This window comes from Micromys minutus (genome assembly GCF_963924665.1).
Source record: "Micromys minutus genome assembly, chromosome: 6".
NCBI lineage: Eukaryota > Metazoa > Chordata > Mammalia > Rodentia > Muridae > Micromys > Micromys minutus.
This window is the reverse complement of record NC_137975.1, coordinates 3,664,403-3,681,799: the sequence shown is the minus strand read 5'-3', so window position 1 is coordinate 3,681,799 and position 17,397 is coordinate 3,664,403. Positions and strand designations below refer to the sequence as shown.

The 17,397-nt window shown below is 40.6% G+C and overlaps 1 protein-coding gene across 1 annotated transcript in view; it reads right to left on the bottom strand.

Annotated features, from left to right (window-relative positions):
* Positions 1–1,039: 1,039 nt before the first annotated feature.
* Positions 1,040–17,397, bottom strand: part of COLGALT2 (collagen beta(1-O)galactosyltransferase 2) — a gene marked incomplete at both ends in the record, with an annotated part of 103,792 nt that continues 87,434 nt past the window's right edge. The window contains 5 exons of the mRNA XM_080917621.1: positions 1,040–1,316; positions 2,789–2,995; positions 6,251–6,378; positions 7,362–7,494; positions 15,076–15,182. Of these exons, the coding sequence (XP_080773747.1) occupies positions 1,040–1,316; positions 2,789–2,995; positions 6,251–6,378; positions 7,362–7,494; positions 15,076–15,182 (852 nt within the window). The remainder of the gene's footprint in view (positions 1,317–2,788; positions 2,996–6,250; positions 6,379–7,361; positions 7,495–15,075; positions 15,183–17,397) is intronic.

Below are 17,397 nucleotides of genomic sequence, written 5' to 3'. Positions count from 1 at the left end.
CCAGCATGCAATGAGAGTCTGGAGACATCTGATTCTCTGCTTCACTCTGCAGACGATGTTTCCCCCACATTTGTAAAATAAATAATTCAGAATGTGGTAAAAATCCAAGGCAAGGATGATAGTGAGGCTGACTCTCTGCCTCTCAACAGTGACAGACTGAACTCATCCCCGCGCATCCCAGGCGAAGGGGTGCCACATAAAGTGTGAGGTTCTGGGTCACCCCATCCCTCACAACCTGTATATATTACAGCTTTCTTTATAAATAGACATATTAGACTTAAGCCACAATAAAAATGCTAAAGGTTGAGCTCTTGCCCCCATAAATATCTAAATAGTGTAAGCCATAAGGCACCTAGACATTTTAATGGAAGATCTAGCCATGTCTCAGCCCAAGCCACTTACTTACCCCACTGGATAATAAAGCCAAGAATAAAGCATCCACTTTGCAACAAGCTCATGACAGTTCCTTTGAATAAAAGCCCAATTAATGGTTTGATTTCCCCACCCCCAGACACTTGTTACACAGACCTGTTGTCAAGGTCACATCAAATAGACAATTAAATGTAGTCTAGCTGGCTTGATGATTTCAGGGTCACATCTGCCACATAAGATGGACCACTCAGTAGTAAACAAGCTCCACTGGCTTGTCTGTGTTGACTGCCCACTTACTCATGTGACAGCCTGGGGTGCCATTTCTTGGAAGAGAATATGAACCACGTTCCCACATCAGCGTGGCTAACAGCGTTCTGAGGCTATTAAGCAGAACTGGGCATTTGGACCAAAGTTTAACTTAGCCATTCCAGTAATGGCTTCCTAGGGAATTTGGTTTTTAATTTCTCTGTTCTTCACTATTCAAATTATATAATTTTGACGAATCACATTAAACCACTTGATTAAATGGCTGCCATCTGTCTCTCAAAACACAAAAACAAAAACAAGAACCAAACAAACCAGCCCCAAACTGGAGCAAAGAGACGAGTAGCCCTTTAGAAAAACCAAACAGTGATGAACCATGCAGACCACACACCCAGGCAGGTTGTCAGAGTTCATCCCTTGAAGGCACAGTGTCCAGAGAAGTTGGCGGTGGTAGTGCTTCTGTATTCTTGGCGTCACTGCGGATGTGTCCTTGCCTCTGGGACTTCCAGGAGTGTGTCCTGTCCCAGTCAGTGGCCACTGTCTCATTGTCCCAGATGGTTGACGTCTCTGTGTCGCTCAGATAGCCTGGCTGGCCTGTGTAGTGTGTGGGGTAGATGAGCAGAGGTTCTGCAGAGAAGGCTTTCAAGTCCCTGGACTCATAATACTCCTTGTACTCGGCCCTGTAAAGAAGAGGAGCACAGTCCACGTGAGGGGCAGAAGTGTTGGGACGGGGCAGGCAGAGGGCCCTGCTCCTCATCTCTGAAACTGACTGGGTTCATTTCTTGCTTTTGTAAAGTTGTATCAGTTGTGGAGAACCTTAGACTACAAACACAAAAAGGATTTCTTCAAAGTACTCAGAAGATCTGTACAGACAAGCAAAGGGGCCCGGCCCAACCTGTTGTAGTTGGGTAGAACAGTTTAGTGAATGAGCTTCGAGTCTTATCCTGAAAGGTAAAAGTTTAACTCTGTTGGACTCACAGCGATAAACAAACACAATGAATTTGTAATCAGTGTTTGGTTCCTGTTTCCACTGATAAAGAAATGGAAACACCTGACACTTGGATGGTGGCAATGGGGCAAGGGCCATGGAGAGGTTTGGAGGCATGCTAACTGACCATCACACCCCAGTTCTTGCTTGCTGCCCTGTCTTTGTGTAATCGTAAAGCTAGAAGGACATCTTTGCTTTCCTCCAAGGCTTCCTTGGAAGTTACCTGGAGGACACCTATACGGTATCTTTGTCCATAGGAGAAATAAATATTAGTAAGTCCTATTTTCCTTTGTTTCAGAAGATAGTGGCCAGACTCTATGTTTCTGTCAGGATACAGAAGTAAAAGCGTGTTGCATGAACGATGGCACAGAGCCCCATCTTTACTGGTGGCAAGATGTATTGTGGGAGCCTCCAGCTAAAGCGAAGGTCAGAGTTGGAGATGACTTAGCACCTGAGAGGAGGAGTCAAGGGTAGAACCCGGCCTCCTGTTCCAATCATGAGTTTAGGAAACACTGCTTGAGCAGCTATTACATGTACTCTAAGGACCCAGAGATGTGTGGCTGTTCCTGCCTCCAAGGGTTCATAGCCTGCTCTGAACCATCATTTACTAGACCTTTTGATAAGTGCCAGTCAGTCAGCTGGGTCTTTGGGATTTGAGCACTGTATCCCGTCTTCCTTTGATATCTGGCTCCGATGCCATCACCACATCCCCTGAGTTTCTTACCACCTCCATGGCTATGAATGTCACGGCACATCATGACGAATGTTTATGGGATCATGTTATCTCCCAGAGTGTACTGAGAGGATGTGTGTACTACTCCCTAGTGGTACACACCCGGGCTGAGCAGAGAACCTAGGATAAATCTAGGGTGGCTTAAGGAAAATGACCTTTAGCTTCAGGTATGTGAAGTTACAATGTCAGAAGAACATAGACAAGTAGATTCTGAGCAGACCCCTGTTCTGTGCACTGAGGAATGAAGAGGCAGTCACCTCCTCCTTCCCATTCTTTCTTTCTGCTCAAAGGACGACTCAACTTTTCCAGATTATGACTATAAAAGGGTTCTTTAGGAAAGCCATATAATTATAAAAACACAAAATTCTACCCAGGAAGCTTAATTTATAAAGTATGTGTCCAAGGGACAGGGGCTATGGCAGAAGACTTACACGGGATGCTTATCGTACATGATTGGCAGAAACTCATCCACTGGCAACATCTTCCCAAAGGGGTCAGCTCCAACCAGCTTCTGTGCTCCTTCCAGGGAGATGGCGTAGCCCAGCGTCCAGTAGGAATAATCAGCTTCAACGAGATTTACAACGTTGGGCACCGCCTTCTCTGGCTCTTTGACTTGCATTCTTTTTCGACCAATGTAACTGTAGGGAACGGGAAGAAGAAAGGTTCCAGTTGAGTATTAGAATATTGGGTATTATAAGAATAGAGCACATCTTTAGTTTTAAACGATGTTTCAAAGCCTGAACTCTCGTGTCTTTTCCTAATGAAAACCACCACAGAGATCATTCCACTGGTATCCATATTACCATTGGTCCTCACAAAGTCAGTTGCCCACCTCCATTTATCAGCACCCCAACTATTCAGGTCCAGTGGTCTGTCTTTAAGCCAGAAAGGGAAGATTTGAAGATATAAAAATGTCGCTTGGATGGTTTCCCTGGGATGATATTTCCAGCTGTGCTCAGAGAGGTTGGAAAGAAACAAACAGAGCCAGATGTGAGACTCTTGAGTGTGTTGTCTTCATGTCCCCAGAGCTTCTGCCCTGGATTCATTCTGTGCCACTTTCTATGTGCTGGCAGCAGACAGCACAGAAGAGGCCGTGGGTGAGAAAGAGTCTGCCGCAGGGGACCTAGAGGCCCAGCGAAGCCCCAGCGGGTTTTTTCTATGGAGGCCGAATGACAACTCTGAAAGTCTTTCCCCTTTACACTCTGTTCATGCGCTGAAGAAGACACTGTGGCCCAAGGCACAGAAACACATTTGCTTTCAGCTCTTCCAGTGACCTCAAGAGTATGTCCTCAGAGTCTGACTTTCTCAAGGGCGGTAGAAAAGAAAACGTCTAGTAAGCACCTGAAATGTGGCTAAAGGAACTGACTTTATAATCTTACTAATTTAAATTCCAACTCAGGTGATGCCCAGCCTGGACTAACCCATCTCTAATATAACTCCTATATGGAAAGCCCACAAGATATCAAGGAAGAAAGAGTGGAAGGATTGTAAGAGCCAGAGGAATGGAATATCTGTTGTGAGCTTTCATCTCCTAGAAATATCAGGGAAGCTACACCAAGAAGTCTCAACAACATGGCTGCCTAAAAAAGACCTGAATAAGTACAACACCAAGAGACACAGAAGGGGGAAATCTCATGGGGTTTCAGCCCTAGATAAAAAACTATAGGAAATGGAAGAATGCCAAGAGCAAAGGTCTCCCCAACCCTGGAAGAAACCTGTCTTAGAGTTTTACTGTTGTGGACAGACACCATGACCAACACAACTCGTATAAGGACAACATTTAATTGGGGCTGGCTTACAGGTTTAGAGGTTCAATCCATTGACATCAAGATGGGAACATGGCAGCATCCAGGCAGGCATGGCGCAGGAGGAGCTGAGAGTTCTACATCTTCATCTGAAGGCTGCTAGCAGAATACTGACTTCCAGGCAGCTAGGATGAGGGTTTTAAAGCCCACACCCACAGTGACACACCCACTCCAACAGGGCCACACCTTTTAATAGTGCCACTCTTGGGCTGAGCATATATAAACTATAACACCCAAATTGCATATACAATACAAAGTGGTCAGCCCTGGAATCATGTATGTATCTGTAACATTCTATGAACTAAACAAGTAACACTTATTTAGGATACATATATATATATATATTATACATATATAAAACAACAGTAAAGAAAAAGAGGCCAGAGACCATGGATTTGGGAGAGAACAAAGAGAGCTACCTGGGAGGGATTGGAGGGAAGAAAGGGAGGAGGGGAAATGACAAAAGTATATATAAAAGTATATAAAATGACAAAAGTATTATAATTTCAAACACTTGAAAAATAATTTTAAAAATAAATTAAAAATTCAATATTTTATCTATGTAAAATGCTTTTTTTCCTTAAAGCAAGATTATTATTTGGTAGGATTATAGTTTAACAGTTGACATTTTATTTTCTGGGTCTAAATGTGTTCTGAGTGTAAGCACACACAGGCCTTTGAAGATGGCACAAAGCCCATAAACTCTCTCATTCATGGTTAAAAATATTGTTCACATGGTAAAATAGTGATAATTAGGTATATTTGGGTAAATAAAACACATTAAATAGGACTCATTTTATCTAACTTACTTTTTAAATCTTTCAGTGTGGTCAGAAAATTTGAAATAACATATATGGAGCACATTTTCTACTGAACAAGAAAAAAGCTCCTCAGGTAAGTGCAGTGACTGTTTTGAGTGTCCTGATTTATTTATTGTTCTGGATGCAGTACAGGTACCAATCATGGGCAGACTGGCTTCTGTGGCTCAGTAGCATCTCTTCATTAAAGCAGTTCTTTCAAAGACGAATCTGTGGTATTTTAGGATACTCTTTGACTCTTTTTATCCTTATCAGGACAGCCGTCCTTCCTTCTTGGATCCGGCAATGCTCTGCCCTGAGAACACACCAACCGTGCTACCCAAGAGTGGGTGTGTATGCTGACTCTCTGTTTTAGGTACCCCAGATGGTGTTTTCTGTGATCATTGAGCATCAATCAGTCAAAGTTTCCTTTGAGTGTGTCACATAAGCACATAGCTTCCAGTCTGTGTGGGCATGACTTTTACTGTACAGCCACAAATGCAGAAGGGCTGAGGAATGGAGACTTCTGGAGCCTAAACGGTGATCCTAAAAGACGCTCAGAATACAGATCACATGACTTAACGTGGGACTTTCCTGCCTTATCGGAGGGAACAGAAAGTGTTGCTTATTTTACAAAGAAAAGATGACGAAAAAGAGAGAAGGGGGAGAGAAAGGGAAGAAGGAAAACTAAAAGATGCTAGCTCAGAGGCAAGAGACCAAGCACTGACTAGTAGCAGCTCTGAGCCAGTACTCCCATCACAAGCCCAGCGGTCCGTGTTTTCCCTTGTTAGACAACCCCATCCCAGCTGAGGAGCTTTCTTCTGATCCTTCCACATCCCACCCCTTCAGGGACTGCAGAGAGAACCCTTGTCCTTGGAGCTGATGTCTAAGTACACATTAGCTCTCAAATGAGTGTCTGCTACTCCCTCTTCACATCCGGCCCACAGGAAACTGCTTTGCAGGTGAAATTCCCACCATTTTCCCCCAGTGGTCCTCAGGGCTTTTTCTCCACTGTCAAGAGGCCCCTGATCAGGTGGCTGACTTCAATCTCTTAAAAAAAAAAAACAAAAAACAACAAAAACAAAAAACCTCTCCCATAGTTTCTCACCTTAAAGTGTAAGTGGAGACAAAACCAGCCACCCAACCTTTCCTTACTTCTGATTTCTGGAGACAACTGTAAGAAACCGGTAAACGGAAGTGCACTTGACTGTGTCTCCTACCAGCTGAGGAGGTGGGCTCTCTGCACCTCGGGCAAGACTGCTTTTCAGAGCTAGCCATCTTTGTGACTCACATCAGTTCCCAGTCCAGGCGAGCCTTGACAATGTCATCCATCAGCTTCATTAGCTTCTTCTTAAACTGGTGCTCAAAACGCACGTCATCCTCAATGACGAGCGTCTTCTCCAGCTCCCGGTCGATCACCTGTGAAGGCCATCAGTGGGGACACTGTATGAAAACTTTGATACCCATGTTTTTTTTAAAAAAAATTAAAGCTCATAACTTGGATCCCAGAAATATCTGTTGACAGCCGGCTGCACAGATGATTGTGCCATAGCATAGCAGTGAGACTGTGATCTACAACCAACTCAATGGTACAGTGGTCACAACCTTGCAGGCTAATATCTCTCAAGACCAATACTGACAGGCCATGCCATGCTGTCACATGTCAGGATGAAGGTCACCCTTGGGAAATGGTGACCCCCAAGGCTGTACAGAGGGGACACCTTAGGCATGTCTGCCACCTTTTTCCTGATCTTAGTATTGACTGACATGGTGTCATGGTCTATGTGTGCTACTTCATTGACTGTATCATATGATCTACACACTTCTATCTATTCCTATGACATTTTATTTAAAGCATAGAAAGGTAGAGACCAGTCAAAACTGGACCATTGAAGGAGAGAAGGCACCAAGAGGTCCTTATTTAGTTTTTTGGTTTCCTTTGTGTTCTTCTCCCTTCTTGTGGGACGTGGCCCTTACTCATGTACCCTGAGCTCCAATGGCACCTCCAATAGTATCTTGATGTATAAGACACAGGGTCCAGTTACAGCTCTGCTTCTTTTTACTTGAAAACAGTTAATACTGTTCCATCCGGCCTAACATGCCTTCTGAGTGATTCTTGCATGAATTTATTTGATAAATGACAACATGAGAGACATACACGAAACATTCCTGTTCACACAGAAAGGGAACTTGGGGAAACAAGTTCCTACAATGTGAAAACCTTCACTCATGATTGCCCTGGGTGGCACTGAAGCCACCATCCTAGTGCCTTTGCCACTGGCCTTGGGCTGACAGAATGAACAGAGCAGGAACAATTCTTAAGGAATCAGGACAGTCATGGGCTCTCTTGTGTCCAGTCTCCCTTCCCTCATTACCAGAGCACCCCTCTACAGAATATTTACCTCTTTCCAGACAGAGAAGTGACTAAGAAAGCAGCCAATTTCACCCCTGGTCAGAGGCCTGGAGGAGTAGGGGTCCCGGTAACCTGGTAGCATTTCAATGTTCCAGGCCTTCAGCTGGCTTGTGTTGAGTGCCCTGAATGACAAAGAATATGCATGAAGACTACTAGGTTCATGTGTCTCCACTCCAGATCAGGGAGGGAGGAGAAAGAGAGAGAGACTGCATGCTTCTTCAGAGCCTCACTGTACAAGGAGAAAGACTTCTTAGTTTCCTATAATTCTCTTGTGTCTGCCAGGTAGATGTACCATGATAGCATTACAAACATGTATATGTGTATGTGTATATGTATATATTCCTCACAGTACCAAACATGCTTTCTCCCCCACAGGCTTTTTAAAATCTTTGAAAAAGTACTGTCCTAATGAAAAAAAGGCAATGCATAGGCACATTACATTCTGAAAGGGCTGAGGTCAGGGAGGGATGAGGAAATGGGCTGCACACATATGGCCTCCCTTTAGGCCTTAAACTAAAACAAGAACAAAAGTAAAAACTACAAAGACAAATTCCCCAAATGGCGGAGCGAAGGGCTCATGATCAAAACGATGAGGCACTGGTGAAAATAGCCATGACCGGCTTTCTAAAACCTGGAAATAGACCCAGCTCCACAGTGCCCATTGAGAACAGTGGCGTCTCTACAGCCACAATCAGCTTGACGGGCTTCATGTTTACTCCAGCTGAACTCTTTCTCCCTGGCCCAACAGCATCCTTGAAAATCAGTCTCCTCACAAAACTATGAGTAGATGCAAACACTGGGGTCGAGGAGCTACTGAAAGTGACAGGGTGGATAAGGACTTGCTGAGGACCTGTTTCTGGGACACCAGCCTTTTCCAAGCCAACAGTATCATCTTTTATTTGACTGGACTCTGCATTCATTCTCTGGGAATAGTCCTCTCTGCAGATATTCGTCCACAATAGCTTTAACGTTAGAGTTATCTGGACAGCATCACCAAGTAGCTCTAACAAGAGGCTACCCAACCAGTTAAAAGGGAAAAACCAAGGAATGTTGAAAGTAAGAGGATGGAAAATGATACATGATGTTAAAAGAAGCCATGAGAGAGCTGTATTAATATCAGAGAAGAAATATCCTAGACACAATAAAAAATGAAAAGTCATTTAAGAAGACATTGTGCTTACATATATATGAAACTTGAACAATGTTATGAGCCAACTAGACCTAAAAGACACCTGTAGAACAGGCCACTCAACAACAGCAAAATATGCATATGTTCAAGTGTTTCTGAAGCATTCCCTAAGGAAGTCATGTGCTAGCCCACAAAGACCCTGAAGACCACAACTCAAACCTCTTTATATTAAAACAGCACATCGGAATGATCAAAACAAAGGAAACTGAGAAGTTCACAACCCCATGAAGTCAACACACTTCTAAATAATCTATGGCTAAAGAGAAAATCATGAAGAAAAAGAGAAAATATTTTGATGTGAATGAAAACATAGTATATTGTAACTCATCAACTTTACTTGATATTATACTTAGATACACAGTTACAGCTGTAACTATGTAATTAAATGAAAAATGTGTGACCTAACCAACCACAGTTTGAAAACTAGCAAAATAAAAGCAAATTAAACTTACAGCAATTAGAAAATGAGAACAGTAAGAATTATAGTGAAAGAAATACATTACAGAATACAAAACAACACAGAACACACACATTTTTTGAAAAAAAAAAACAAACAACACAAAACCAGCAATCTTTTACCTAACCCTACAAATGAACATACTTATTTACTACTATTAAATTACTAAAATCAAGAATAAAAGAGCAAGTATCCTATTGACCTTGAAGAAGTAAAGACAGTTATACTATAAATGTTTACTTGCCAAAATTAAAATAACTTATATTAAATGGGCAAATTTATACAATGATTAAAAAAACTACTGAAATTACTTAAGCTTAAGAAATTCTGAATAAATTTAAAATAAGTAAAATAGGTCAAGTTAGTAATCTGAAATCTCCAAAGAAAAGCCTAGAGATAGGTATTTAAAGAATTAGTACAATCTGTACATTTACCTCTGTGTTTTAAAATAAAGTTGTTTAAAAAAAAAGAATTAGTACAAATTTCTAATAACCTTTAAGGGGGGAATGTGTGTGTGTGTGTGTGTGTGTGTGTGTGTGTGTGTGTGTGTATGTAGGAAACTGATCCCCAAAAATGAATCCAGGATTATCTGAAACAAAACCAAAATACTACAGGCCAATATTTCTGTTAATATAGATGCAGAATTTTAAAGAAAATACTAGTAGATAGAATTCAGCAACAGAGGTGAGGAGTTATACAGCAGGATTAGGTGAATCTGTTTCCCGGAATTACAAGTATAGTCCAACACGTGAAGATCTACAAACTCAACGCACCAAGCTGACAGAAAAAAGCTATGTGGTCAAACCAACAGAAGATGCATTTGAAGAACTTTTATGTAAATAAAATTATAAGAAATATAAAAGGTCATCAGCTCCAGAAAACTGCATCTGGAGTATAGTACATAACAGAAAAACCTAAATGATCTCTGAGATCAGGAATAAGAGAAAAATGTCAGCTCTCATCATGTCCTGAGAATGTTGCTCTCAAGGCAACAGCCTGGAAAATAATCGTTATCTAGATTTAAAAAGAGGAAGGAATGCTTCCTCCAATTGTAAAGGACAAGATCTTGCCTACAGACCACTCAAAACAATGTGTGTATATACCACACACACACACACAGGCACACACTGGCACGCTCACGCAGAGGCATGCATGTGCGCACACCACACATTTAGAATTGACAACTAAGGCTGCAGATACACGATCAGTATACAACAACCGATAGTGTCCCTACATATTGGCAGTAATACTAATAACAACATATCAAAGAAAAATGCTAAATTCTATTACCATGGCATCAACAAATGCCAAAGAATAAATTTGACAATGTAAACAAAAGACTTACACACTAAAAGCAACAAGGCCTTATTTAAACGATTGACTTCTTTCTTTCTTTCTTTCTTTTTTGCTTTACATTTGTAGATAATATTTTTTTCTTACAACTTTATTTTAAAAAAAGAGATACATGTACAGATTATTAAAAGCATTTTAGCATAAATATATATTAATGTATATTTGCTAGTACTTAATTTTTTAAAGGTTTGATAGTATGCATTGAAATCTTAAAATTTACAAAGATGAAAAAGTATATGTAAAAAAAACATAACATGGAAATAGTCAAAGTTTTTATGGTGTGTAAAGATTAAACATAATGATTTTTTTAACTACCAAAAATTGCCAGAAAGATACCCTCTTAGCTCTTGAGTTATTAATGATTTAAGGTCTATGTGTACCCCCATGCTGAGAGGGTGTTATACACTTATTATTATTTTTTTCTAAGAAGGATTGAGGCTTCCACTTTTTGGGCCTTTTTTTTTTTTTTCTATTTTGAGCTTCATATTGTCTGTGAGTTGTTTCTTGGGTATTCAGAGCTTTCTGAAGCTAGTATCCAATTATCAGTGACTGTATATTGTGTCTGTTCTTTTGTGACTGGATTACCTCACTCAGGATGATATTCTCTAGATACATCCATTTTCCTAGGAATTTCATAGTCATTGTTTCTAATAGCTGAGTAGTACTTCATTGTGTAAATATACCAAAATTTCTGTATTCATTCATCTACTGAAGGACATCTGGGTTCTTTCCAGCTTCTGGCTATTATAAATAGACCTGCTATGAACATTGTGGTGCATGTGTCTTTGTTGTGTGTTGGAGCTTCTCTGGGGTATATGCCCAGAAATGAAATAACTGGGTCTTCAGGTAGTACTATGTCCAATTTTCTGAGGAATCAAGAGACTGAATTCTAGAGTGGTTGTACCAGTTTACAACCCCACCAACAGTGGAGAAGTGTTCCTCTTTCTCCGCATCCTCGCCAGCATCTACTGTCATCTGAATTTTTTATCTTAGCCAATCTGACTGGTGTGAGGTGGAATCTCAGGGTTGTTTTGATTTGCATTTCCCTGATGACTAAGGATGTCCTGCACTTCCTTAGATGCTTCTCAGTTATTCGATTTTCCTCAATTGAGAACTTTTTGTTTAGCTCTGTACCCCATTTTTTAATAGGGTTGTTTGATTCTCTGGTGTCTAGCTTCTTGAGTTCTTTGTATACCTTGGATATTAGGCCTCTATCTGATGTGGAGTTGGTAAAGATATTTTCCCACTCTGTTGGCTGCCGTTTTGTTTTCTTGACAGTATCCTTAGCCTTACAGAAACTTTGCAATCTCATTAAGTCCCATTTATCAATATTTGACCTTAGAGCATAAGACATTGGTGTTCTGTTCAGGAAATTTTCTCCTGTGCCTATGTGTTCTAAGGTTTTCCCTACTTTCTGTTCTAATAGTTTCAGTGTATCTGGTTTAATGTGGAGATCTTTGATCTACTTTGTAAAAGGAGATAAGAAAGGGTCTATTTTCATTTTTCTGCATGCTGAGTGCCAGTTGGACCAACACCATTTGTTGAAGAGGCTGTCCTTTTTCCACTGAATGTTTACAGCTCCTTTGTCAAAAATCAAGTGACCATACATGTGAGTGTTCTTTTCTGGATCTTCTATTCTGCTCCATTGATCTACTTGCCTATCTCTGTACTAGTACCATACGGTTTTAAACACAATTGCTTTATAATATAGTTTGATGTCAGGGATGGTGATTCCCCCAGAAGATTTCTTGTTGTTAAGAATAGCTTTCACTATTCTAGGTTTTTTTGTTATTCCAGATGAATTTACAAATTGCTCTTTCCAACTCTATGAAGAATTGGGTTGGAATTATGATGGGGATTGCATTGAATCTGTAGATTGCTTTTGCTAAGATGGCTATTTTTACAATGTTGATCCTTCCAGTCCATGAGCATGGGAGATCTTTCCATCTTCTGAGATCTTCTTCAATTTCCTTCCTCAGAGATTTGAAGTTCTTGTCATACAGGTCCTTCACATGCTTAGTTAGAGTCACACCAAGGTATATCATATTTTTTGTGACTTTTGTGAAGGGTATCTTTTCCCTAATTTCTTTCTCAGCATGTTTGTCCTTTGAGTAGAGGAAGCTACTGATTTGTTTGAGTTAATTTTATATCCAGACACTTTGCTGAAGTTGTTTATCATTGGTAAAAGTTCTCTGGTGGAATTTTTGGGGTCACTTAAGTATACTATCATGTCATCTGCAAATAGTGATATTTTTGCTTCTTCCTTTCCAATTTGTATCCCTTTGATTTCCTTTTGCTCTCTGATTGCTCTGGCCAGGACTTCCAGTACTATGTTGAATAGGTAGGGAGAGAGTGGGCAGCCTTGTCGAGTCCCTGATTTTAGTGGGATTGCTTCAAGTTTTTCACTGTTAAGTTTGATGTTGGCTATTGGTTTGCTGTATATTGCTTTTATTATGTTTAGGTATGGGCCTTGGATTCCTGCTCCTTCCTAGACTTTTAACATGAAGGAGTGTTGAATTTTGTCAAATGCTTTACCAGCATCTAGTGAGATGACCATGTGGTTTCTTGCTTTGAGTTTGTTTATGGTGGATTATGTTGATAGATTTCCATATATTAAACCATCTCTTCATCCCAGGAATGAAGCCTACTTGATCATGGTGAATGATCGTTTTGATTTGTTCTTGAATTCGGTTTGCAAGAATTTTTTAAAGCATTTTTGCATCAATGTTCATTGTTGGAAAAATTATAACCAACTCCCATCTGCTAGGGTTGGCTGAACTGCCTACTTGCATGCCTTGACTTTGGGAGAGCAACATGCCCTCCCTTGTAATGCTAATTGGCCCTGTCATAAGACTACTCCACACCTGGTCTTCTTCCTGTTTTCAGTTGCCCCAGGTTACAGACTTCACCCTATGGGGTGACTTCTCCACCCAGCAGCTAAGGAATTTGTATACCTCCTTTGTAATTAGCTCTGAGTGTATACACTGGGAGACTGGAGTCAGTCTTGTAGTTGAATATGGATAAAACACACTTATGCCTTTGCCTGGTTTGGGCTAGGATAACAGGGCGGGCATTGTTAGTTCATAAGGGAGATTGGTCTGAAGTCCTTTTTCCTTGTAGGGTCTTTGTGTGGTTTAGGAATGAGGGTTATTGTGGCTTCGAAGAATGAATTGGGTAGTGTTCTATCTGACTCTATTTAATGGAATAGTTTGTAGAGTATTGGTATTAGGTCATCAACCAATGTCTGGTAGAATTCTGCACTGAATCCATCTGGTCCTGGGCTTTTTTTTTTTTTTTTTGTTTTGTTTGTTTGTTTGGGAGCCTTTTGGTGACTGCTTCTATTTCTTTAGGTGTTATGTGGATGTTTAGATGGTTTATCTGGTCCTGATTTAACTTTGGTATCTGGTATCTGTCTAGAAATTTATCCATTTCCTCCAGATTTTCCAGTTTTCTTGAGTATAGGCTCTTGTAGTAGCATCTGACGATTTCTTCAATATTCTCAATTTTTGTTGTTATGTCTCCCCTTTCATTTCTGATTTTGTTAGTTTACATACTCCCTCTTTGCTCTCTAGTTAGTCTAGCTAAGGGTTTATCGATCTTGTTAATTTTCTCAAAGAACCAGCTCCTGGTTTTGTTGATTCTTTGTATGGTTCCTTTTGTTTCTTCTTGGTTGATTTCTGCTCTGAGTTTATTTCCTGCCGTCTACTGCTCTTGGGTGTATCTGCTTCTTTTTGTTCTACAGCATTCAGCTGTGCTGAATTGACTGATATCTAATAAGAGAAGTGACTTGTTATGATTCTTGGTGTGTGTGTGTGTGTGTGTTTGTGTGTGTGTGTGTAACTCTATGTATAAACTGACAAGTTAACAGTAAAAGTCACAGAACACCAGACATGTATGATAGGCAAAACCGACTTCCAAACAAGTAGCAAAGGTGCAGGATTCACACTTCCTTACACAGGAAGGTACTGCCATTAAGTCAATATGCTACTGCCGTCCAGATAGATCTATAAATTAACTTAATGAAATTAAAAGGTCAGGGGCATGTTCTTACACTTATGGCCAACTAAGTTTTGACAAAGGTTCCCAGAATTCAGAGGGTAAAGTGTAGTTTTCAAACAAGTGCTACTTTGTATCACATATAAAAACACTTAGCTCAACACAGATCAAAGGTTTAAATATAGGAGCTAAAACTGACACATACCTGTAAACCCCAGCACTCTGGAGGTTGAGACAGGAGAATTATGAGTTCAACGTTAGCCTTGGTTATAGTCAGTTCTATGTATGTGTGATTTTTCCCGTTGCATTTCCAGGAAAAATGGACACTGTGGTCAATCTCATACCTAGATGTCTCACACAACAGACAGCTTTATGTCTAAACGTAAGTCTTTATCTATTTTTCGTTTGTTTTCTTCAGACCTGAACATGGTTTCAAATACACTTCCTCCACTACACGAGAAAAAGCTGGAAACTGCCACAGTTCTGAGAAGGGCCAGAGACTGGGGGATCACAGCTAGTGGTGTGAGGCTCACAGGTCACTGGGTGGAGAGGGGTCTGTGGCTGAAGCTAACATTTAGCTTCTGTGCCCATGACTCTCACATCCCCTGTGGTAAGAGCCTCCGAGGTCCCTCCCTCCAGGACTCCGCAGTCAGACAAGGCACCACCCCGCTCCAGCCACACCTGCACGGGGGCGGGCAAAGGACTCACTTCCCGTCCACCGCCTCCACAATCTTGACCTCAATCTCCTGTTCGTAGAGCGTGCGCAGCATCCTGTCCCGCCTGTCCTTCCTGCGTTTGAGGTTGATCATGAAAATCTAAAGCAAGATACAAAAGGGCAAAGAAACACGGTGGTTGGAAAGCTTTGGGAAACGGATGTGAGGACCAGAGAGGGCTTTGTAGGGTAAGGGTGGGAAGAAAGCTATGGCTCGGCTTTGTCTTCCTTATTGGGCTCATGAGTTGGGACCCGGGCAAATGCTGTTTGACGGAACAGAGCTGCTTTCTAAGTGCAACCGTCAGCAATGGCCTAACCTCTTGTTTCCCTGATAGTCACAGACAATGGTACAGACGCTAAATGCAACCGCGTACTTCTGTTTTTAAGACTGCTGCTTGGCTTGCTTGTCTGTCTAAGGCCTGTGGTTTCCATGCCTCGGTCTGTTGCTCTATTCCGCAAGTACTATGCTTGGTATTGTTACAGTTCACATCCACTAGGTAAGCTTTACAGCGTTCAAACACTAAGAAATTTCCGAGTCTTCGTGCTTTTAGTCTCCAAACTTCCAGAATGAATGTCAAGATCTCTGTCTTTTTTTTCTTTCTTTTTCTTTCCTGGCCAGGATTCTTCAACTCCCAAGATCTAAATGGATGAAGACATTGAAGAAAAGGGTCTGTTCCCCGGGTGTTACCCTTGGCAGAAGAGAGAGTAGTACAAAACACAATCTGGGTTTGATTTTTTGGTAAGGTGCTCAACAGAGGGTATCTGCTGGCTTATGAATAAGAAAGGATGTGCGCTTAGGTTTTCTGAGTGAGGGCCAAGTCTGCCTGTACCCCTGACCATGGCCTGAAATGCCTGGTTGATAGCAGTACTAATGTGTAGACATCTAAAGTTGCTTGAGGCAACTAAAGCCTCATGAAGACAGGTATAGGGAAGTTAGCATTTTCTATCTATCTATCTATCTATCTATCTATCTATCTATCTATCTATCCATCCATTTATCTACATATCTATATATCTATCTACATATCCATCTATTCATCCATCCATTATCTATCTATCTATCTGTCTATCTATCTATCTATCTATCCATCCATCCATCCATCTATTTATCCATCTATCTATCTATCTATCTATCCATCCATTTATCTACATATCTATATATCTATCTACATATCCATCTATTCATCCATCCATTATCTATCTATCTTTCTGTCTATCTATCTATCCATCCATCCATCCATCTATTTATCCATCTATCTATCTATCTATCTATCTATCTATCTATCTATCTATCCATCCATTTATCTACATATCTATATATCTATCTACATATCCATCTATTCATCCATCCATTATCTATCTATCTTTCTGTCTATCTATCTATCTATCTATCTATCCATCCATTTATCTACATATCTATATATCTATCTACATATCCATCTATTCATCCATCCATTATCTATCTGTCTATCTATCTATCTATCTATCTATCTATCTATCCATCCATCCATCCATCCATCTATTTATCCATCTATCTATCTATCTATCTATCTATCCATCCATTTATCTACATATCTATATATCTATCTACATATCCATCTATTCATCCATCCATTATCTATCTATCTATCTACCATCTATCTATCTATCTATCTATCTATCTATCTATCTATCCATCCATCCATTTATCCACCTATCTATCGACATATCTATCTATCCATCCATTCATCCGTCATCTATCTATCTATCCATCCATTTATCTACATATCTATATATCTATTTACATATCCATCTATTCATCCATCCATTATCTATCTATCTATCTATCTATCTATCTATCTATCTATCTATCTACATATCTATCTATCTACCATCTATCTATCTATCCATTTATCTATCTACATATCTATCTATCTATCCATCCATCCAGTGTATATATTATAACTGCATGACTGTGGGTGCCATAAAGGTCAGAGGACAATTGGAGGTCTATTTTGGCAGCAAGTGCTTTCAGCCACCAGACAGTCTTACCAGTGCATAAGTTAGGATTTAAATAAGGGTTTATGGCTGCAGGCAGTGACGAACTGATTTTCAATGTTAAACTATTCAAGACTGGGAGCCGTTACCAGACAGCAGGAATCTATGTCCCAGTGAAGGAGAAACCTATAGGAACAGGGCAGAGGACACTTCTTGCCTCCTGACTCAGTGACTCCAGGGACAGCATTAAAAGCCTCTTTTAAAAGCATGTAGTTAGCTCTGCTGTCCGGCAAAGGAGGGGTTGGAGCAAACCCACCCCTCACGCCCTCCCTATACATGTG